Source organism: Phaenicophaeus curvirostris, chromosome 2 (assembly GCF_032191515.1).
Source record: "Phaenicophaeus curvirostris isolate KB17595 chromosome 2, BPBGC_Pcur_1.0, whole genome shotgun sequence".
In the NCBI taxonomy this organism is placed as follows: Eukaryota; Metazoa; Chordata; class Aves; order Cuculiformes; family Cuculidae; genus Phaenicophaeus; species Phaenicophaeus curvirostris.
Genome location: NC_091393.1, coordinates 40,392,566 through 40,413,835, shown reverse-complemented (window position 1 = coordinate 40,413,835; position 21,270 = coordinate 40,392,566). Strand labels below are relative to the sequence as shown.

At 41.1% G+C, this 21,270-nt stretch overlaps 1 protein-coding gene across 1 annotated transcript in view; it reads left to right on the top strand.

The window, feature by feature from the left end:
* The first annotated feature begins 9,390 nt into the window (after nucleotides 1-9,390).
* CEP85L (centrosomal protein 85 like) overlaps nucleotides 9,391-21,270 on the top strand; it is a 144,499-nt gene continuing 132,619 nt past the window's right edge. Inside the window, exon 1 of the mRNA XM_069851777.1 lies at nucleotides 9,391-9,502. Within this exon, the coding sequence (XP_069707878.1) occupies nucleotides 9,490-9,502 (13 nt within the window). The 5' untranslated portion in view covers nucleotides 9,391-9,489. The remainder of the gene's footprint in view (nucleotides 9,503-21,270) is intronic.

Sequence of the window (21,270 nt, the reverse complement as noted above, 5' to 3'; positions counted from 1 at the left end):
GAAGGTGACTCAACCACCTCCCTGGGCAGCCTGTTCCAGTGCCCAATGACCTCCTTCTTACCCAGTTTCGCATTGCTGAGCCTGATGTCATATAGTATGGAAAGCCCCTTTGGTCCGTTGGGGTCAGCTCTCCCAGCTGTGTCTCCTCGCAAACTCTTGTGCAGCCCCAGCCTATTTGCTGGCAGGGTGGCGTGAGGAACAGAAAAGACCTTGACTCTGTGTAAGCACTGCTCAACAACAACTAAAACATCAGTGTATTATCTATATTATTCTCATCCTAAATCCAAAACACAGAACTATACCAGCTACTAGAAAGAAAATTAGCTCTATCCTAGCCAAAACCAGCACATTTTCCACCCTTTATTCCGTACCATTTATGTCATGCTCAGGTCCCACACTGTTCGGTGCATCCTCATTAATCACCATCTCCCCTTCCCATTCTTTGTTGTAATACACAGATATTGTTCCCTTAGTACATGGAACAATGCTGTAAAATGTCTTTAAAATGTCCACTGAGTTCATTTAATCCAGAACTTTGGGTTCCGTCTGTTATGGTGGTCACTCAGGACAGGAGGGATAGTGTGTTGGGTGGAGTTTGGGCACCAAAGCCAAATCAGGTCAGGTCACAGCTGCACTTGCACTGCTTCTTGTAAGACTTGTCCTCTACTGCTTCAGGTGGCTCCTGCTATAGTAATTTCTATAATGTGCAACTCAAATCCAGGGTTACAATAGTTTAAAGGTATTTCCATTACAATCTCTGCCCCTAGTTCCTTTGGACCAGCTTATAGGGTTTAACCCTGCAATGAACTCTGACTACCAAAACATACAAAGTCCATTTAATATCAGCTATGCAGAAAGTAGTTAATTTTCCTGTCTTCCTTTGTATCTATAATTGGGCTTTGAGGACTTTATTGCCCTCAGGCACAGTGCCTGGTCTCTAGCAGTTGCACATGCACATTTCTGACTGTTTCCACATCCTGCACTGCAATTGCTTTTACTTCACACAGCGAATTCTCCATAAATAAAAGGTTGGGAATAACACTTAAACTTAAAGAGTCAGTTATTGTAATTCTCTGTTTATTCGCTCAATCGATGGCATACAGTTGGTAAAAATATACATTGGCTCTGAGACAATGGGAAGTTCATGTCATTCCAACCTGAATCCTTTCCCAGAAGTTGAAAAAAACCCTGCAGTAAACTGTTAGTGATAGGAGTTATCGTTGGATATCACAGCACCTTGTGCTTCTTTCTTTCTTAATTACTTCTGCCTTGAAATAGCATGGCCTGGATAGGTGTTTCTGTGTTCATATGTATCAATACCAGGGAAATCATCATTTCAAAACTAAGTCTCTTACTTATGCAAAAATAATGCAGTGGACAATACTGGCACACCATGTACTGAGGTGTTGGCAGAGAGAAGCTGCTTCAGTCTTCAGCAAGACTGCTTTTTAAGCTAATTACTTCATTGTTGTCATTGCAGGATCATGCATATGCACAGCAATTTATGCAGACGTTTTCTGTTGGTTATTCTTACTAAAACCTTCTGTCACTATAATTAATAACTTTCAATGAGTTTGAAATGCAAAGTGTATCTTTAAAAATAAGAATTTACTGTCACCAAGAATTAGTGGATGAGGGAGGCAGGCGATTAATGCCAAAATTCCCGTGATCTGTGCTTTAATTCCTGGGTGTGATCACTTGTTAGGACTCAAAATACGTTACTCAGTTCTGAAGCAGTATTGTCCAATGCTAAGTAGAATCCCGGGAAAGAGTGATTAAAAAGAGTGGCACTTAAGAAACTGGGATAAAAGGTAACAAGAGAAACATAGTAATAGTTTAAAAGTGTATGATGTAGGGGAGGAAATTTTATCTGATACTCTTAAGAGGCAAAAAGGTGTATGAATCCCTCATTCTGCAAAGGCCATCACTAAAAGGAAGTTTCTGCTACTGAATCAGATATTCTAGGTTTACATATAGGAAGAAACACAAGGTTGGGCTGCCAGACTTGTAAAATCAATTTAGTACCTGAATTTTCAATGAGTTTTTACAAATCGCTCATAACCAGCAAAAGATGTCTTTCTAAAGAAGTTCTACTCAAAAGAAACCTGGGAAATGCCATGATTTTCACTGGTTTCTGTAAATTGCAAATGAATAGGACAACATTAAGAAATTTTTCATCATACACAGTATGGAATAGAATCAATGGTTCCTTCTCTCTCGTCTAGCCTCCACACTTCTCCAGGAATTTATAAAAACATGGGAACTTATGTTGTCAGTGAAAACAGCTTATCAGAAAGTCTGTGAAGAACAAACCACAGAGCTAGACACTTCCAGTCCACTTTCTTTGTAAAGACATATTTTAAATCAATGGATTTTGAACTTGTGCATAAGGTCGAGATAAACAGACAAGGAACTAGTAGAGTGAAATAAAGGAAATGTATTCTGCAATTAGGTGATTGCCCTGAGTGCTAGGAGGAGTTACAGCCATGTGAGACCACAGCTGGAAATGCTGGAAATACAGCAGTCTGACAGGGGTTTCATATTTAGTGTTCTTGCTGAAGTAAATAAAAGAAATGGGATTTAATCTCTCTGTGTTGTACATATTCTTGCAGCACAATGTCAGTATGAGCACATTTCTAAAACTCAATTTAAACTGCTAGATTGCTCACCATTCCTTTACAATGGTTGGAATCAATCTAGAGGGTCAGGAATAGTCTTCCTATTTTTCTTTTTTCTTTTGTTTTTTTTTCTGTAAGATGCAGTGTGGGAATTCCTACTGAATGAACGATTATTTCCAGCTGTGTTAATAAATGTTCTGAAAAGATGACAATGATTTGTTTGGATGTTGTCTTTTAACTGGCTAAAATCAATTTTGAATTTGAAAAGGAAGCATCTAGTATTGATTTCAGACATACAGTTTGCAAAGAACTAGCAAACATACTGTGGGGAATAAATCTTTACAAGGACTGGAGGAGTAGCCCTGAATCACATTTCGGTGATTCAGATATTCTTCAGAGGGTTTTCCTTAAAAAGAGCACTTTGAAATGAAAATAGTTCCCTTTTTAAAAGAGGAGGATTTGATGCCACACTTGGTTTTAACTTATCTTTGTGTGTCCCCTTGCAGTGAAGCCATATAGTTTGGATTAAAAAACAAAATAAGAAGCAATAGCTGTGTTTTTTAAATGTTGTGCAGGAATGTGTCCATTAATGAGAGCAGCTAATGTGAAGAAAGAGCTTTGTATAACAAAAAGGCTGAACTCCAACACAATTTATGATTTATTCAAAAAAGAAACTTGCATAAGCATCTATATACAATAGATTACACTATCAGCTCTAGAAAACCATAATTTTAATGTTAATTACTGTGGTTCATGTTTGTTTCAGGCGGTGTTTATCAAAATGGACTAATTTAGAGTAATTATTTAGCCCACACGTACTTGTCTCTCCACCCAGTGAACCTCTAACGTCTTCATTTCAGACATAAATGACAGACCTAAGTTACAGATCTGTTTTAGCAGATCTGGTCATTCTGAGAAATGTTAAAATTCTGAGAAACGTTAAAAGGAAAAATGGCTGTATTTGCAGTTATCTCTGTTTGGGTGAGGCCAGCAAGGTGTCTCACCAAGTGAAAATAGTTTTATAAATGCAGTGGTGCGATTCTCCCATTGGCAGGTAATGGCCCAACATTACCCAAATGCAATCAGTGGTAGCAAGAACAATATTTATCTCACCAATATTTATGTGAACATTTGCCTGCATCCCAAGAGAAAATGATGGTGGGTAAAACCCATTAATACAATGAAGAGATATATTGCCTAACAAGGAAAAACCCTTAAGCATTTCATTTAGCCTCAAGAGTATCACATCAGAAAAACAAAGACTTGGGCATCTGAGTCAAAAATTCGTATCTTCAAAACCCTGCAGTACTTCTGCACAATACAAATGAGACAGTGCGTGCCAATTTTCCAGCAGTGAAGTTCCCTCAGGATTTAAGTGTGTGTTTTGTGTACAGTCTGTTGCTACCTAGTTTACGTAGCTAAGCTACCCTGAGATCTTTATTTTAAGCAAATACCTACTGAGCTAATTGGTAAGAATAGATGCATTTGGTATTCAATGAATCTGGTTCAATGTACAAGGTATTTATTTTCCCCATTATTCAGTAGTTCAAACACTTATGTGAGTTCAAGTCCACCTTCTTTTTATGAGTTTTTGAACTCACCTCGATTATGGATTCTTAAATTAGCTACATAGTGCTATAAGATGAGGCAACTTTAATCTTTTCTATTGCAAAATGAAAGTTTTATGAAATAATGAGAGAAAGACAGTCACTGCATAGGTTTGCAATGTCCTGTAAGAAGATAAAAAAACTAATTTGTGCCTTCAGTATGCTGGTCTGAGCAGTGGACTATTAAGAATTGGAAGTTTTCTTATAGTAGTGACTGTGACAGCATGTGAACAAACACTGGCATGGGTGCCTTATTTCAGGACAGAATTCATATCTGTGTGTATAGAGAGGATAGAAGTGCTTGCCTGCAGTGAAGGACGAGGTGCATAACACCCAGTGTCTCAAGGGGATCTCACTGGCAGCTGGTCAGACAACCACCACAGCTCAGGCTGAAAGAGTTCCTTGCTCTCTCCTTTAGCTGTTGTGGGTTTCATGCAAGGATTAGGGCTCTGAAGCTACATAGAAAGCCAGTCTCTTGAGAGCCAGGTGTTGCAACATGCATATCATTTGTGAAGCTCGTCTCTAGCATGCAGCAGCTGGGTCCTCTTCCCCTTCTCATACTGCCATTCAGCTACATGCATGTAGTACAGATCAAAATAACTGGTCAACCTTGGCCACAGTGATGGACTGAGAAAGAGAGGGCAGAACAGCTGGATGAACTTCCATAGGAGAGTTAACGATGTTAAACGGAAGAAAGAGAAATTATGGCTGTTCTTAAAAAACCTTGGGAGAGCAAGGGCAGAAGGGAGAGTGAGAAAACCTGAAGGATTTTGTTACACAATTGATTCAGACTGAAGGAGAGAAGAAGGAGAAAGAGAAACAATCCAGACATAAAAATACCTTTTATTTTATTTTCATTTATAGAATTTCTTCTTAGAAATCTTTTAGTAAATGGAGGGCAAACTTTTTAGCAGAATCTGCTGCGAAAGGACAAGGAGGTAATGGTTTTAAACCAAGAGATGGTAGATCCAGGTTATATGCAAGTAAGAAATTTTTTATGGTGAGGCTGCTGAAACACTGGAACAGGTTGCCCAGAGAGGTGGTAGATGCCCCATCCCTGGAAACATTGAAGGTCAGGGCTCTGAACCAGCTCATCTAGCTGAAGCTGCCCCTGTTCACTGCACAGAGGTTGGGCTAGATGACCTCTAAAGATCCTTTCCAACCCAAACTGTTCTGTGGTTCTAGGAATATGATTCTAGGATTCTAGGAGTAAGAGAGAAGTCAGGAAGCTCAAAAGCTATAAAGAGCCACTTGAAAAGGAAACAGTAAGAGAGTTAAAGCAGTAAGAGGAACCCAGAGAGGAAGTAGAAGATCAAAGTCAAGGTCAAGAAGGGCCTTTAGCCCTGAATCGGTTGCAGAGACATCTGACTTGTCAGGGAACAGCCTTTTCACTTCAGTCAGATACTAATGTCCACAGTTCTTGTGAAATCATCTGGTGCAGTTACCTGCTGATGAGAAGAGAGCGGACGTAGTGGTGGGGGCAGGGGCAGGGAAGACACTGATTTTTGTTTGCGTTTGCAGGTTCTTTAAAAAGTGGCAAAATTACCTAGGGTATCAAATAACCTGCATAGCAGGTGCATTTGGTGCAGGCAGATATTCTACAGAAGTTCGAACTGTGTTCTAGACATTACTGCTCAGACTATCTGCAGGTGCAGTGTAGGAAGTTTGATGGGAAAAATGCAAAGAAACCAGATGCGTTTCACTGAAGCTAGGTAAAACCTTTCCTTCAGGGAATCTCTGTGCCCTTTTAATTGTATTGCGCAAGACAGCATTTCTAACTTGCTTTAGTCACTGGCACAGATGTTTCCTTTTATATGTGCATCTCCAGTGATTTTTTTAGTCTGACATGTGTCTGTGTAAGCAGGACCTCCTGGAGTCTGTGTCAAGGAGCTGACTCAGCTTACAAATAAATACTTTCCCCTACTCACTAACCCTGCAGAGAGACTGAGATCCTGAAGGCATTCTGCAAGTTTCTTGACTCATGCCCAAAACCACAGATTCTGCAGACTAGACCTGCCTGTCAGCAACTCTCCTGTACAACAGGCTGCCCAGGGAGGTGGTTGAGTCACCTTCCCTGGAGGTGTTTAAGGGACAAGTGGACAGGTGCTGAGGGGCATGGTTTAGTATTTGATAGGAATGGTTGGACTCGATGATCTGATGGGTCTTTTCCAACCTGGCGATTCTATGATTCTATGATTCTTCTGTAATTCTGCTGTTTTTTCCAGCCATACTATCCTTGAAAGATTTCTCAGGCGGAAGAGCAGTCAGAATTTGTTCTTGCAGTTACAACTTAGTTAACAGAATTTCATCGACTTGTGTGAATATTTTATTGCTCTGCTGCTAGTCCCTACCTAAAACTGACTTTGACAAAAATGCAGATCTGAAAGTAGAAACCTTGGTAAGGCAATCCAGTTATTACGGACATGCCAAACTGCCTGCAGTATCTGATGTTATCAGAGCGTTTCCATGAGTTCATTCACACACACATATTTCTGTGAGCTGGATATTAACAACAGCTTTCTGCATCTGCCAGATGCTAATTCAGAAACAAAAATGAGATTGTAGTTCCTGTCTTAAAGGCTGTGGGACACAGTCATGGTTTCAGCTATCTGTCTGCCTTCCTATGAATCCCTGTTGTAAGAAGGTAGAAGCAGGGTCCTGATTCACTGTGGACAAACTGTGGAACAACTGTGACAGGGGATGAGGACAAGGCTGAGGTACTTAATGCCTTCTTTGCCTCAGTCTTTAATAGTAAGGAAAGTTGTTCCCTCTGTGTACAAACCTAGGAGTTAGAGGAGCAGAATGAGGCTCCAAGTGGAGGTGGTCAGAGCCTTGCTTGCCCAGCTAGACACTCACAAGTCTATGGGGCTGGATGGGATCCACCCAAGAGTATTGAAGGAGCTGGCAGATGTGCTGGCCAAACCCCTTTCCATCATCTTCCAACAGTCCTGGAAGACTGGGGAAGTTCCACTGGACTGGAGGCTGGCTGATGTTGTGCCCATCTACAAGAAGGGTTGCAGGGAGGATCCAGGAAACTACAGGCCTGTCAGTCTGATCTCAGTGCCAGGGAAGGTCATGGAACAGGTGATCTTGAGTGCTATCATGAAGCACATGCAAGAGAACCAGGTGATCAGGCCCAGTCAACACGGGTTCACAAAAGGCAGGTCTTGCCAAACTAACCTTTTAAGGTCCCACTTTAAGGTCCTTCTCTGTTCTCTCAGCTCTGCCCATATGTTCTCTAAAATGATTTTCCTCTTTGGTGAGCTGGCTCTACCAGGCCAGCTATTCTGCTGCCCCCTGCGCTGATTCATCCTTCAGTCATGGAAGTCACTCTTCCCCTTGCCCCATCCAGAAATCAAGTATGGTAGGAGCTCCTTTGCTTCATTTTGGAATTACCCACTGCTATCTCCTTATGCAGCATAGCCTCATGTACACTGTTAAACTTCTCTTTTCCTTAGCCCAATTTTTCATCTTTAATGATGTTTGAGGTTTATTCTGCTACATTATTCTGTGTTTGGTGAGTTGGCTTAGGAAGATGCATGGTTGCTTAGTCTAGTTATGGTCATATTTTTGCTTTCTTATGATATGATTTAATGATTTATGATTTAATGGTTGGACTCGATGATCCGGTGGGTCTCTTCCAACCTGGTTATTCTATGATTCTATGATTCTATGAACCTGATCGCCTTCTGTGACAAAGTGACCCACTTATTGGATGAGAGAAAGGCTGTGGATGTGGTCTTCTTGGACTTCAGTAAAGCCTTTGATACAGTTCCTTACAGCATTCTGCTTGAGAAACTGTCAGCCTCTGGCCTGGACAGGCGCACACTCTCCTGGGTGGAAAACTGGTTGGATGGCCGGGCCCAGAGAGTGGTGGGAAATGGTGTGAAATCCAGCTGGAGGCCAGTGACAAGTGGGGTTCCCCAGGGCTCAGTGCTGGGTCCAGCCCTGTTCAATGTCTTCATCAATGACCTGGATGAAGGCATCGAGTGCACCCTTGCAGACGACACTAAGCTGGGTGGAAGTGTGGATCTGCTGGAGGGTAAGGAGGCTCTGCAGAGGGATCTGAACAGGCTGGACCACTGGGCAGAGTCCAATGGCATGAGGTTTAACAAGGCCAAATGCCGGGTCCTGCACTTGGGGCACAACAACCCTATGCAGATCCAGAGAGGTTATTCTCCCTCTGTACCTGGCACTGGTGAGACCTCTCCTTGAATCCTGTGTTCAGTTCTGGGCCCCTCATCGCAAGAAGGATTTTGAGGCTCTGGAGTGATTCCAGAGAAGAGCAATGAAACTAGTGAAGGGGCTGGGGAACAAGTCTTATGAGGAGCGGCTGAGGGAGCTGGGTTTGTTTAGCCTGGAGAAGAGGAGGCTGAGGGGAGACCTTATTGCTCTCTACAACTACCTGAAAGGAGGTTGTAGAGAGGAGGGAGCTGGCCTTTTCTCCCAAGTGACAAGGAGCAGGAGAAGAGGGAATGTCCTCAAGCTCTTTCAGGGGAGGTTCAGGCTGGACATTAGAAGAAGATTTTTCATGGAAAGGGTCATTGGGCACTGGAACAGGCTGCCCAGGGAGGTGGTTGGGTCACCTTCCCTGGAGGTGTTTAAAAGACAGGTGGACAAGGTGCTGAGGGGCATGGTTTAGTGTTTGATAGGAATGGTTGGATTCAATGATCTTGTGGATCTTTTCCAACCTAGTGATTCTGTGATTCTGTGAAAGTTCTGCCACAAATAAAAATGCAAAGGCACATGGTCTGCGGACCTACTCAATGCATGAGCGTGCACATCTCTTCTCAGTACCCTCTCTACCGCACAGCAGCAAAAGGTGAGGCAAGAGAGGTCCAAATTAATTCTTATATGACCAGGAAGCAGTTAAAGTTCAGTATTGCCTTTAATAAAGACAGTGAACACCTCTCCAGATAAAATCAGTAACAAATGATAGCACAACTAGTATGCTTTTCATCTGTAGGTCTCGGGGCACCTTAGAGGTAAGTATTGCTGTGCTGAGCATAGAGCCATCATGAGTAGTACAGCTTTTTTCACATGGATCTTTGTTAAAGCAACTTCTTTCCACATGGCGTCTGTTAAAATTTACATGCAAAGTACGAGGAGAAGGGGAGGTGGCTGTCAGTTGTTGCTTACCAATCCAGCGCTTACTGCCTCTGCACTTTGCAGTGAGTGGTTTGAGCTGCAGACGCGCAGCTCACCCATAATTACCACAATTTCCTGTTGCACTCATTTGGAAAGACAATGTTCCTGAGGAAGTTATGAAGACGGCAAGTAAGTTGCTGCCTTAATTTCTGAGTGTTTTATTAAGAGTGCTGTCTTAATTATGCTGGGTAGGCATTATTTACAGTGCTTCTCAAACGGTGCCCTCTTTTGGAGGGATAAGAAGGCTTGTGCTTCCAGATAACATATGGGCAAATTTGAATGTTCTATAGTCCTCTTAGCATGCTGCTCAGAAACATCTGTGAAAGATTTGAGGCAATTCTACCTTTTACAGGTGAGGAAACTGTGAGGAAAGTAGCTCAAATACTCTGTTGCAAGGTGCTACTGCAGCTGGGATGCCAGATAAGAAAACATTACTATTAGTAAATCTACTGTGTGACTGTAAGGCAGTAACTGCAAAAAGAACTTCACATGTTCAAACCAGCATGTTTGTTTTGTTTTTTAAGTACTGAGTTATTTATGCCTTCAGATCGACTCTTCTGACAGTTGCAAAGTGTGTGCTAGAGAGCTCCCTTGCTGTTCACAGAACGGGGTTTTCAATAGGAAGGATATCTGCACCTTTTTGCTAACAGTCATGGCTTCCTGCCTTTGTTAGGGGAAATACTGTGGAGGCAAGCAGCAAGTTTGCTGTCTGTCTGATGTGCTGATAACCTGTTCGGGGAGTACAGCGTTTCTGCACAGCTTGCAGCATAAACAGGACTAGTTTGACTTTGCCTGCTCTCTCTGTCATGACAGCAATTGCCTTTCTAGTTACAGTTCCAATGTGTACAGAGGGCTGAATATAGCTTTCAAATAAGGGGATTATCCAGAGATCATATTAGGCGCTATACTTTTTTTCTGGGCACACAACACGCGCAAGGAAATGTTGTGGGAAAAGCTGGGTTGCTAGGCAGTTGTTTTGCTGGTAATGTGGGAACTTAGCCAACACAGAGCAAGCTGATAGATCAAGCCATAGAGGCTGTTCTTTTCAGGCCACAAAACAGCAGAGTCTCAGCACGTTCTTTGCACTCTAAGTTTTCCTCTGTGTCTGTTTGGAAACCATTGATACCACCACTCTTTAAAGCTAATAAACCACCTGCAATACTCTTCTCTCCGCTCACTCAGAAGTTTTCATTTATTTAACACATCTCTGATCAGTTTTTAAGTTGCAGTTTACACAAGCAAAACTTCCATTGTCACTTCTAGAAAAAGTGAGATTTAGAAAAGGAATGAAAACTACTGACTTGAAAAGCTGTAAATGCAAAAAAATTAAAATTTATTTTGGTTTAGTGCATGAAATAAATAACAGAGAAAAGAAAGTATTTAGCTATATGGCCATCAGTAACACTCGAAGGTTCTTTGCATCATCACTTTAATGATTCATTCTCTTTAAGGGTGAGCAAACTAGAATATTCCCCTATACAATTACACTAGCTTAAAACATAATTAACTGGATATGAAGTGACATGTGAAGGCACCAAAAGTTCCCTGTAGTTTATGTGAAGAAACATAAGATCCAGAGACTTATGATGGCAACCTTAGTAACAGGGATTAATTTCCATTTCTGAGATAAAGGGGAAAGAAAAGTACAGCCCTTGGGCACTACTCTGAATTTCAACAAGCTGTGAGATGCAGTCTTAGGTACTTCAGTGCAGAGGATAGGGGCATCACACGACCAATATGATCAAGTGAAGCCGTTTTATTGAGATTTTGCATTACATTTATACCCCTCTTCAGAAGGGGCGAGCCGTGGTGTTACAAGTTGATTTGTCAGTTCTCCCTTAGCAGTAAACAATCATTGTTTACCTACAGTATTATGCTTTCCCATAAGAAACAGCTATGTGAGCACTCTGGTCTACAAAATAACAAGTCAAGGACTACTCGTGAAAATAACAAGTCAAGGACTACTGAGGAAAGCCTCCCGTGAGAAGTGAGAGGAGTACAAGGCAGAGCAACTTTCTGATAATACAGAGAGAAACCTCAAAGGCAACGTGTCCTCTACAGTGACTAATTCTTTTACAAGGCTAACTTTATTCAGGTGCAGAAGCTGGGTTGTGCACGTCTAAATATCCGTGCCCATTTTGATCTAAAAACTCCTCAACACTTCAGTAGTAGAATTGGAAATCCAACGGCAAACAGCAGGAAACCATAAAGCTGCTCTCCAGGAGAGTTACATACTGTACCAACTCTCTGATTCTGATTTAAAGAATAGAGAGGATATTCTTCAATGTCACTATTCAATATCTTCCTTGCCTCCTGTGAGTCTGCAAAAGGCTTTGTGTCAGAGAAATTACCACTAGACTTGGTGTTCATGGAATATCACCACTGACGGCGCCAGCAGTCTCATGGCCAAACAAGTGTGGAGAATAGGATCTTGCATTCTGAGTCACCTTCCTGCTGTCTAGTGGCAAATTTTAATTTAAAGGATTATTGTAGTTTAGTATTGGTGGTGCCAACCCAAATCCCTTTCGATGCCAAGCCTGGCAATGGTATGAATGGTTCACCATGCATACTCAGGAGGAGGATGAATTTCATGCAAAGAGGAGCTCTCATTCCTGCTGCCTATAATGCACAAGCTCTTTGGTGGTCTGAGAAACCAAACACAGGGTATAGTCTCTCACAGTTGCTATATGCTCCTTCCTTCATTTGCTCCATTTGCTATTTATGTTAGTATTTCCCAAATTGTGGCTAAGAACATTATGGCATTTTTTCAGATCATGTTTGTTAGTTTCAATTTTAGCTAGTGTATTAGCTGAATACAGAAACTTATTTTATTCACTCACTAATTCATTTTCTTTCTTACAGCACTTCATAAATAAGTCAATGTAGAGAATTATATTACAGAAGCTCTGCTAAATAATAAATAATGTATTTGGTTTGCCATATGATTCTGTGCTTGTCTTTCTGCCCAGTGCTCCTCTAATGCATGAAATGGTTTTTTTTATCATCGGGTATGTAAGTTAAGATTAGATTTTTTGTTGTACCTTTTATAAAACTCATGCTTATTCTGAACCAGATGCTTCTGCAAAGAGTTTATACAGAGCAATATTATACAGAGCAAAAATCTTGATTTATTTTGTAACAGCTCTTTGAATTTTAAGTATGAAACTCATTCATATCATCTGTACGCTTCCAGACATCAAGCGGTTCTGTTATGAGGGCAAGGATCTAGCCAGTAGTTCGAGATAAATGTTTGTATATTGAATGCTAACTGGACTATCCAGATGCTGACAGTTTGTAAGAGTAAGTGCAGATGTGGAGCCAAAACTAAAAAGTGAACAATTGTTTCTTTTAAAAAGCTTTTACTACAGCATTCTACTACTACATGTGCATTAGAATGTTCAGTGCTTTCCTGGACTTTTTGAAGAAACTCATTAATGGAGCGATAGTGTTAGAAAGGATCACAAGGAGAAGATTTCTTTTGCAAAAACAGAGAATATAGGTTTGAAGAGTGAAGTCAACATCTTTCTCAGACTGGTGAATTACTTGAACTGCTGGTCACTGTGTACAAGGCATGGCAAAACCAAGCGGCCTTCTGCAACAGAGAGGAAAGCGATTACAGGGATATTAACAAGGCAGTAGCATGGCTGATTTGCATCATCTTCTGTGTAAAGGGATCTTGATCACATAGAATAGCAATTGTCTAAGGAAACCATGAGGGATTGTGCAGTGGCGCTGTCAGGGTTTATGCAGTCTCTGTAGAGGGAGAGATTAACAATTTGCAACCTGTGGTTTACAAGTCCATGAGAATGTATGGACTATTGAGTTCATGAAACACGATGCTTTACTGTCAGTGAACTTAGCATTTGTAAATAGTGTTGAGAGAGCAGAGACAATGATTAGTGAAAAGAACAGAAAGAGTGGCATGTGTTGCAACTTAGTTCCACCTATAGATAAACAAGATTGGATTTGTTAAATTTGACAGCTGGCCCTGTAACTAAGGCTGCTTTAATAATACAAACCTAGCATTTGCTGTGAATCTAAAATGTTGCTACCAAAGCTTTTAAGGAGAAAGTATTTTCGAATGTGCATCATCAGTACCAAATTGGGGCTGGACTACACAGTGCCTTCATCAGACTCCATGTCACCTCAGGCATTGGTCATGTCTCCATCTCCTTCTCAACAATCTGCCAGGAGGCAGGGGATCTTATCCAAAGATTATTGCATCTACTGTTGACCCTGATGGAAAGATGAAAGCATTATCTATAAAATATTAGTAGGTTGTTTGGCAAGATAGTATTTGCTAAAAGATTCCTCTGCCTTGTTTAATTAATTTGTGTCACTTAATATCTTCATAGTTTCAATTTTTCCATCTGCTGCCCTTAGTCTTAAGGCCAGGCCATGATGTCCACTCTGTAAGTTTTCCTTGGAACAGCTTGTGCAACAATGTCTTATGAGGGATAAGGACACAAAGTATTGAAATCCCGTTAGCCTTCATATAAGCTGAAGTCCTTTCTAAGAGGTTCATAAAAGCATGTAAATAAATTGTCCATAAAGCACATTCACAAGAGGAGTCTATACTGTAATGAAATGCACCACGGAGAAAAGGTCATGTGGAAAAGACATCAGTAAAAGCGCCAAGTAATAAGTAGAAATAGCCACCTTCCTTTTAAGTTACTTTATAACTCACTTTTCTAGCAAAGTTGTAGTTTTGCCCACTTTGTCTGTTGCCGTATTCATTCAGAGCTATTTGCTGGTTATTAGTACCATGCCATCTTGTAAAATGATGACGCATTTTTGTTTTCATTTCCTCCTCTGCATACACTTACATATCACACAAACGCAAAACTGTCATATTCTGGTGAATCCTCCGAGATAAAAATAATAGGAGTTACCCGAGGGAAGGGATGAAGTAAATGGCTCAGAGGACTGGAGCTTAAAGTTTTAAACCACTGTAAAAATTAAGAAACTGATGTAAAACTAAAGGGAAGTAAAGACATTTTAGAAAATTAAAAACTGAGCCTTAATTTCTGCCTGAGGCTTTTGAAGAAATAATGGTTTCCTTCCCCCATTCCTCCCAGCATATGCACACATCTTTCCCTCAAAACAGCAAATTGTGATGACTACAGTAGTGAAAGAGCCAAAAGATTTGCTAATATATATTCTAAACATACCAGTGGTGGCTATGTCATGGAGAAAAAATGCATGAGTTCTTTTCCCCTTTTTAATAGCAATAACCAACAGAGGTCAGGCCATTGCCTAAAGATTTATTGACTGTTTGGAGCTAATATCCTTCACCTTGCTTGTGGACCACTGTTTGCTCCCATCCAGCCATTAATCTGCAGGAAACACTGCACTGCAGTCACTGCTTCCTATGTAACAGGAGCACAAATCAGTAGAAATGGTGTTTGAAGAGTGGGTAGAAATGCTACCCTGTACCTGCGACGTATATCTCGTGCAAGAATAAGGGCAGGAAATTGAAGCCTCCTGCACACAGGGCCAGACTGGTTCTTGTGGGACATCCTTTCATTGGACATTCAGGGAGATAGGTCGACCTCTTCTGACCCTCTTCTACACAGTAGCCTCATCACCCACAACTCAGTTCCAGTAAGAAACTCTACTGGACAGCAGCACCTCAAGACATTATGGCATAGATGTAGGGTCTTTTCTGCACTGTTGATTACTTCTGCAAATTTTACCCCTATGTTATAATAAATGAGCTAAATATCTCATCTTTGATGACTGATGTATCTTCATGCTTGCATTTTGTTCAGTCAAAAACCAAATTTACACTCCCTCAATATCTGAAAATTTACAGGCTGAGAGTAAGCATGACAGAAAATGGACGGTCTCTGGGAAAGCCCAGATGGAGCCTGGCAGAGCAGAGTCACAGAAACTATAGAAATAAAATAGAGGCTGCAGTAGGCTCCTGAGGCATGCATGGCAGAGGGCAAGATGGCTCTAGGAGGCCCAAGGGAACACTGTGCAGCAGAGGAGCCCCAGGAGCTCCCAAGCTGGATCTGCAGTGGGACCCCAGGTGTGGGGCAGGGCGCTCCCTTGCTAAGCGCACTCTGCTGAGCAGCAAAGCAAGGAAGCTTAGACAGTCCCTCCAGTAACGTGACTTAGCTGCTCCCAGCAACAAAATTAGTCCTTGTACTGCCGCCAGCTGACTTCGTAGCCAGTCACTCAAGGGGTTTCAATTGGGGCTTTCAGTGTGTAATTCAAAGCTGGTGTGCTAGGAGTGTATTACTGTTTCACATAATAGAATTTGGTTTTACATTATGGGTGGTTAATCATAAAAATGTTCCTAAAAGAGCTTTGCTTCCAGGCTGAGAGACGGCTTTACTCCTGCAGTGGCTTTGATCCTGTAAAAGTACATCTTTCCATCTTTATATAAACTGCCTCACACTTTTCAAAATGATGCTATCTACACTTATTAATTCAGCTTCCCAAAGCTCCTTGGGGCAAAGCAGAGGAGCAGCACCATGGAGGGGAGCAGAGGGAAACAGAGAGGTCCATCAGCAGAAAGGTCCTATAGCAAGGGGGAGCTTCTCCTCTTGAGCAAACACCCAAGCTAGGCAGACAAGTGGGAAGGTGAGGCTGGAGGAGAAGGCATGACCCCAGGAAAGGACATACAAGTAGAGCAAAGAGGTAGCTGAGAAAATGATGTAATTGGCCAGAGAGGGCAGGGCACGGGGAAATAACAGCCAGGCTCAGGAGAGAAACCAAGCAGAAAAAATATAAGCAAAGAGTTATTATTTTGAATATTATTATCCAAGGCTGGTAAGTGACACTCGACTACACTATCATTAATCAAGTGCCACATTTTTAAAGGGCTATTTATTATCTGTTACCTTACAATCATAAAAATCTCTTTTTAAAAAAAATTAAGAACCAGCTAGTTTTAAAAGAGCATTACTTAATAATGCTAGCTCCCTAGCAGTTCAACAGACAGGATGACACTGGTATTATTGAAAGGCAACTTCAGAGAAGTGGGACTGCTGATACATAAATATTCTGACCTTTCCAGAAAAATATATGTCAAAGCAAAGGTAACATGTTCAGGTTCACAGCAAATAACCTAATAATTTCTAGAGCAATGTATAATTGTGAGCTTTGGGGGAAGTCCTCATTTATATAAAGTTTCCTTCCTTCTGAATGACCTCTGTGTAAGTGAGGATGAGGCTTTTAACACAGTAGCTGTTGGTGAAGCTTCAAGTGTATTTCTTTCTCTGCCACTACAAACCGTCTGCATTCTGAATGATGATCTTCTCTTTGGTTCAAACATAAAGATATCTCAAAAAAAGAGATAATGTAATATTCAAGAAGTGTTACCTCACCTAATCTGTTACTGTCTCCTCTCTCTCCTTTTCTGTAGTAGCCACTGGTGGGGAGAAGAAGACCTGCTGCTTCCACTGTCCCCAGCAGTGTATCTGCCATGGTCTCTCCTACCAATGCATACGCAGATTTGCCTTATTGGCTTCCCATCCTTATTTTTATCACTGTTAAAAATGCATCTTTATTTGACCTAGATCTTTTCAGTGGTCTTCTCACTTTGCTCTGAAATTTAGCATATAACTGCACAGAAGTGAGACATAAGTTTATGTGGCTTTTGAATGAAAAGCACTTATAGATACTGTTTTAGGGTCTTTGTAAAATCTGTTTTTATTTGCCTATATTTTAAAGTATACTAGATGATAAATCAATGTATCCCAACTGCAGTTTCATTCCAGTTGATAATGAGAGATACATTGCACAAAAGCAGTTTTGACTAGCTGTGGATTAGCAGTAAGTCTAATCTCTGCAAGAGAGGGCTTATAAGGTGACTTGTTTCTCATCTGTGAAATGCTAGTCACAGCCCTTTAGGGCAGAAGAAGGATAGTGAGGGTGGGAGGGATCTTTGGGGAAGGGTCTCCATTGCACTGCATGGAAGAGACACCATGAGGTGGTATTTAAACTGTGGTACCCAAGGAGAGTCAGCCAGCTCCTTGTTGAGGTTCAGACTGGGCACCCACCAGTACTCTGCTCTATGCCCCACGTGCCCTTGCTCCTCCCACCAGCAGGTGCGAAGGTGTTCAGACCACATTCCTAGTGGGGGAAACAGGGCTGCAATATGTATTGCAGACTCTGTCTGGCCGATGCTAGATAAAAAGGGATCTGTTCCTGCCCACTCATTCCCTTCCTCGAACCAGAGCTACATGCTGTCTCACTGAGAGAAGGTTCAGCCTTAGTGTTACTCAGTAGAAGAAAAACATACTGACACATGAGTCTCAAGGTCAGTTCTTGGCTTTTTATGAACTAACACTGAACTTCACACATTTTAAACAGGCTTTCTTGCAGGGATGAATGTTGGCTTAATTTCTCCCAAGTGTCAGCCTGCCTTTGCGATGAGGACACAGTTTCTTGATCTGTGACTCTGTAAACACAGTATAGGTAAGAGTAAGACCTTGATACAGTCATACAAAGTCCTGAAAAGTTTTTAGATGCTGTGGTAAATAGGATCAGATGTCCCAGCCTATTGTCATTTACATCCAGCTAAACTATGTGCAAAATGTGAATCTGGATATGTGAAATTCACATTCCCAAATTTTAAATTTTCAAAACGTGAGAAAAAATTAACACAGTAAACAATAAACAACTACACAATTGCAGCAGATTGCAGACCAGTGCCATAAAACATAATTTTTTTTAAAGATGTGAAAGTATAGCTGTCCTGAAAAAATACCAATATTTTTACACTTACTAATGCTCTGCTATTTGCTTTTTTTAGAAACAAATTATTCTTTTGATGAAAGAGCTCCCTTGCTGTTACTCTGGTGAGTCCAGCTTGACTAGTGGAATGACTGGAGGCATAAGGCAGGTAGTAATTCCTTTCCCATGTAGACATAAGGACTTTGTTTTTTCCATGCAGATTAGAAAATTACTACTGATAACTGACAAGAAAGAGAACAAGAATGTACCCTATGTGTTTACATGTACAAATTCATGTTCTTCCTTGTCTCCACTCTTTACATCCTTGTTGCAAACCCTGTGCTATGTTTTTCAACCTCTGTTTGAATGCATCACATCAGTGCAATTTCACTGCTACTGCAAACCTCTGCATCTGAACTGCTCCCAGCCATGAATGAGTGGTGCAGGCATGGGGTTAAAAATCAACCAGGCTCCAGGAGCCATCAAGAATGTTGTGTTGGGCACTAACTTCCAAGTGAAGCTGTGAGAGGGATGCATTGCTCCATGACAGAGCCTATAGAGTTTTCTCCAGAAGGTAAACATTCGAGGTAATGCAAAGTAATAAAATTTCTGGGGTATTTGGTAGTATTGTCTCAGGTGCATGTTAAGGGCCTGGTCTTGGTTGATAGGAATGGTTGGACTCGATGATCTGGTGGGTCTCTTCCAACCTGGTTATTCTATGATTCTATGATTCTATGAGGGTTTGGAGTTTTTTTATTCCATTCTTACTTCTCTCTAGGCATGTCAGATACTATGATGGAGTAGGCTGTTATTTCACAAACCCAAGGTCAGCATACTCATTCTGCCAGAGGTCATAGCAAGAATGTAGACTAGTTTCCTGTGAAGAGCTAGAAGCTGTATTGTTTGGAACATCTGAGAGGATGTTGGAGAAAATAATCAATAAAGAAAAATAATGTTGTTTTGCAGGGAGATGATGTATGTCACCCAGTAAGTTTCTTCTAGATATACCTTTTGTGATTCTTTGAGGAAGAGAACAGGATCAGAAATAAAGACAGTATTGTAGAGCTTTCGAAAAAACAAATCCGTTTTTTGGTTCCAGCAATATTAAAGAAGATGAAAGAAGCAGAATCTGTAATTGTTGCCATTATTGATTTTTAACTGAAGTCACGTATAGTAGCTAACAAGACACTTACATAACACTGTCTAAAATGTCTTTGTGCTCAGAAAAGGTCATAAGTAAATGACTTTGAAGCTTAATCAGTAGAAGCCCAGGACAATTTCTGTATTTCATTATAAATCCAGTTTAAATCTATTGAGGTTAGCAGAGTTACTTGGGATTTACAGCAGAGTGTGAACAGAATATGGCTCCGTGATTTTAACCATGCTTTATTTCCATTGTGAAATACACCATTTTCCTGCAGCTTGCACAGAATAATTTTTCAAAAAAAATACTTGGAAAAGAGTCACAAAACAATAGCTATAGAGCAAAAAGTGAAAAGTTTAACATTGTTTAAAATACAAACTCTTTCTAAAACTCTATAAACTAGCCAATACTTTATGTTGGAAATACAGGTACTATTTTTCATGTAGGACATTTTAGAATAGGATTTATAAGTACAGCCTTGATGTCTTTGTAGTTGTGGTTACTTTCTTTATCCATTATATGGGTTTTTTGTGACCTGCAGGCAAAGCCGTAAGTCCTTTGGAGATGGAGCAGCTTTCCATAGGAACCTGGTTTGTTAAGTTTCTTTTGAGCTAGGTTAGATTTCTGGGTTTGTTGGGCTTGGGTTTTTGCACTTAAATAATACAGCACTTTCACCATCTCAGATCACACCTAGGAATCAGTAAAGTCCTTTGCTTCAGGATGTAAATGTGCCACCAGTGATGCTGGGGAAGCAAAGGAGGCAGGAGTAGACGACTTTCAGCACAAATGGTCCATCCATTTTCTGAAGCAGCTAAAAGTGAAATGTTTGAACATATAAAACAAATCCTGCACTTCTGTATAATTGCTTATAAAGGTTACAGTAAAATGTGAGACTTGAATAGAGGGAAAAATCAAACCACAGAAGTGACAGAATAGAAATCACATTTGGATTCACAAAGTTTATAGGCAGGTCTGGGTCAAAACTTTCACAAAAGCCCCTGGATTTAGATCCTAAGCCTAAGTTGTTTCATTACTAGGAGGAATTACGTAAAACAGAAGAGGGGACAGAAAACCAGAAAGCTACTGGGGAATGTAGAGGTAGGCCATCTAAACCAAAACATCTTTCCTGGAATTTCTGCGTGTTTTTTTGTAGATGGGTAGGAAAGTTCTGTTCAGTGCTCTTAATTTGGGGGGTGCATTAAAATGGGCAACATTTCAAGGGGTGGGTTTTCCTGTTTCTTTTCTAATGATGATTTTTACACTGTGCAAATACGGGAGGAGCACATACCTGTGATCGTTTTTCCTGCAGAAGCGTCATGGAGCAGGCAGATAAAACAAAACAGCTAATTAATTTAGGATTGTTATTTAAAGGTAAAGAGTGGAACAATATAAAGGACTGATTGCCAAATACAACACCTTTTGCAAGTGCTCCAGAAAAATAATCATAAACGTGTTTGTATAAAATCTCTTCCGTTTGATATATTGTGCTACCTCTCTGTAAATAAAAAAATGCTCTTCCTCCTGGGAAGATTTACTGTGATAAACACTTTTTGAGCCAGACTGCATCTGGTTTGGCAGACAAGGTGCAGCTGTGCTGTCTCAGGAGGAAAGGACAGTGTTCCTGGGCATTTCCTGGCCTAGGAGGATATATGGCTCTCATCAAAAAGCCTGCTGCTCTGAGGGTAAAGCTTGTACCTCTTTTGGCTGGACATCTTGCCGCTTCACTGTGGCTCTCTGCCAGGTGGCAGAAGCAGTGCTTGTGTGCTTTCTGGCAGGACTCTACAGCAGAAGACTGCTTGATGTACTGAAACCGAGAATTTCCACAGCAAGATGTCCATTTTGCTTGCAAGTTCAGCAAAGAAGCAAGTGGGGAGGCAGCCTGGCTCAGAAGTGACTGCATATGTGATGTAGCTCACTGCCTGCCAGCTCAGCGTGCTGCTGGGTCATCCCAGGTCCAGGGGGTCCCTAGGCAGGACAGGAGGAAACTGTTTCCCCCAGAGAAGAGCCTCGGAAGGCAGGTACAGTGAATCATCAGGGCTGGGAACTTTATCAGGATTCCTGGGAC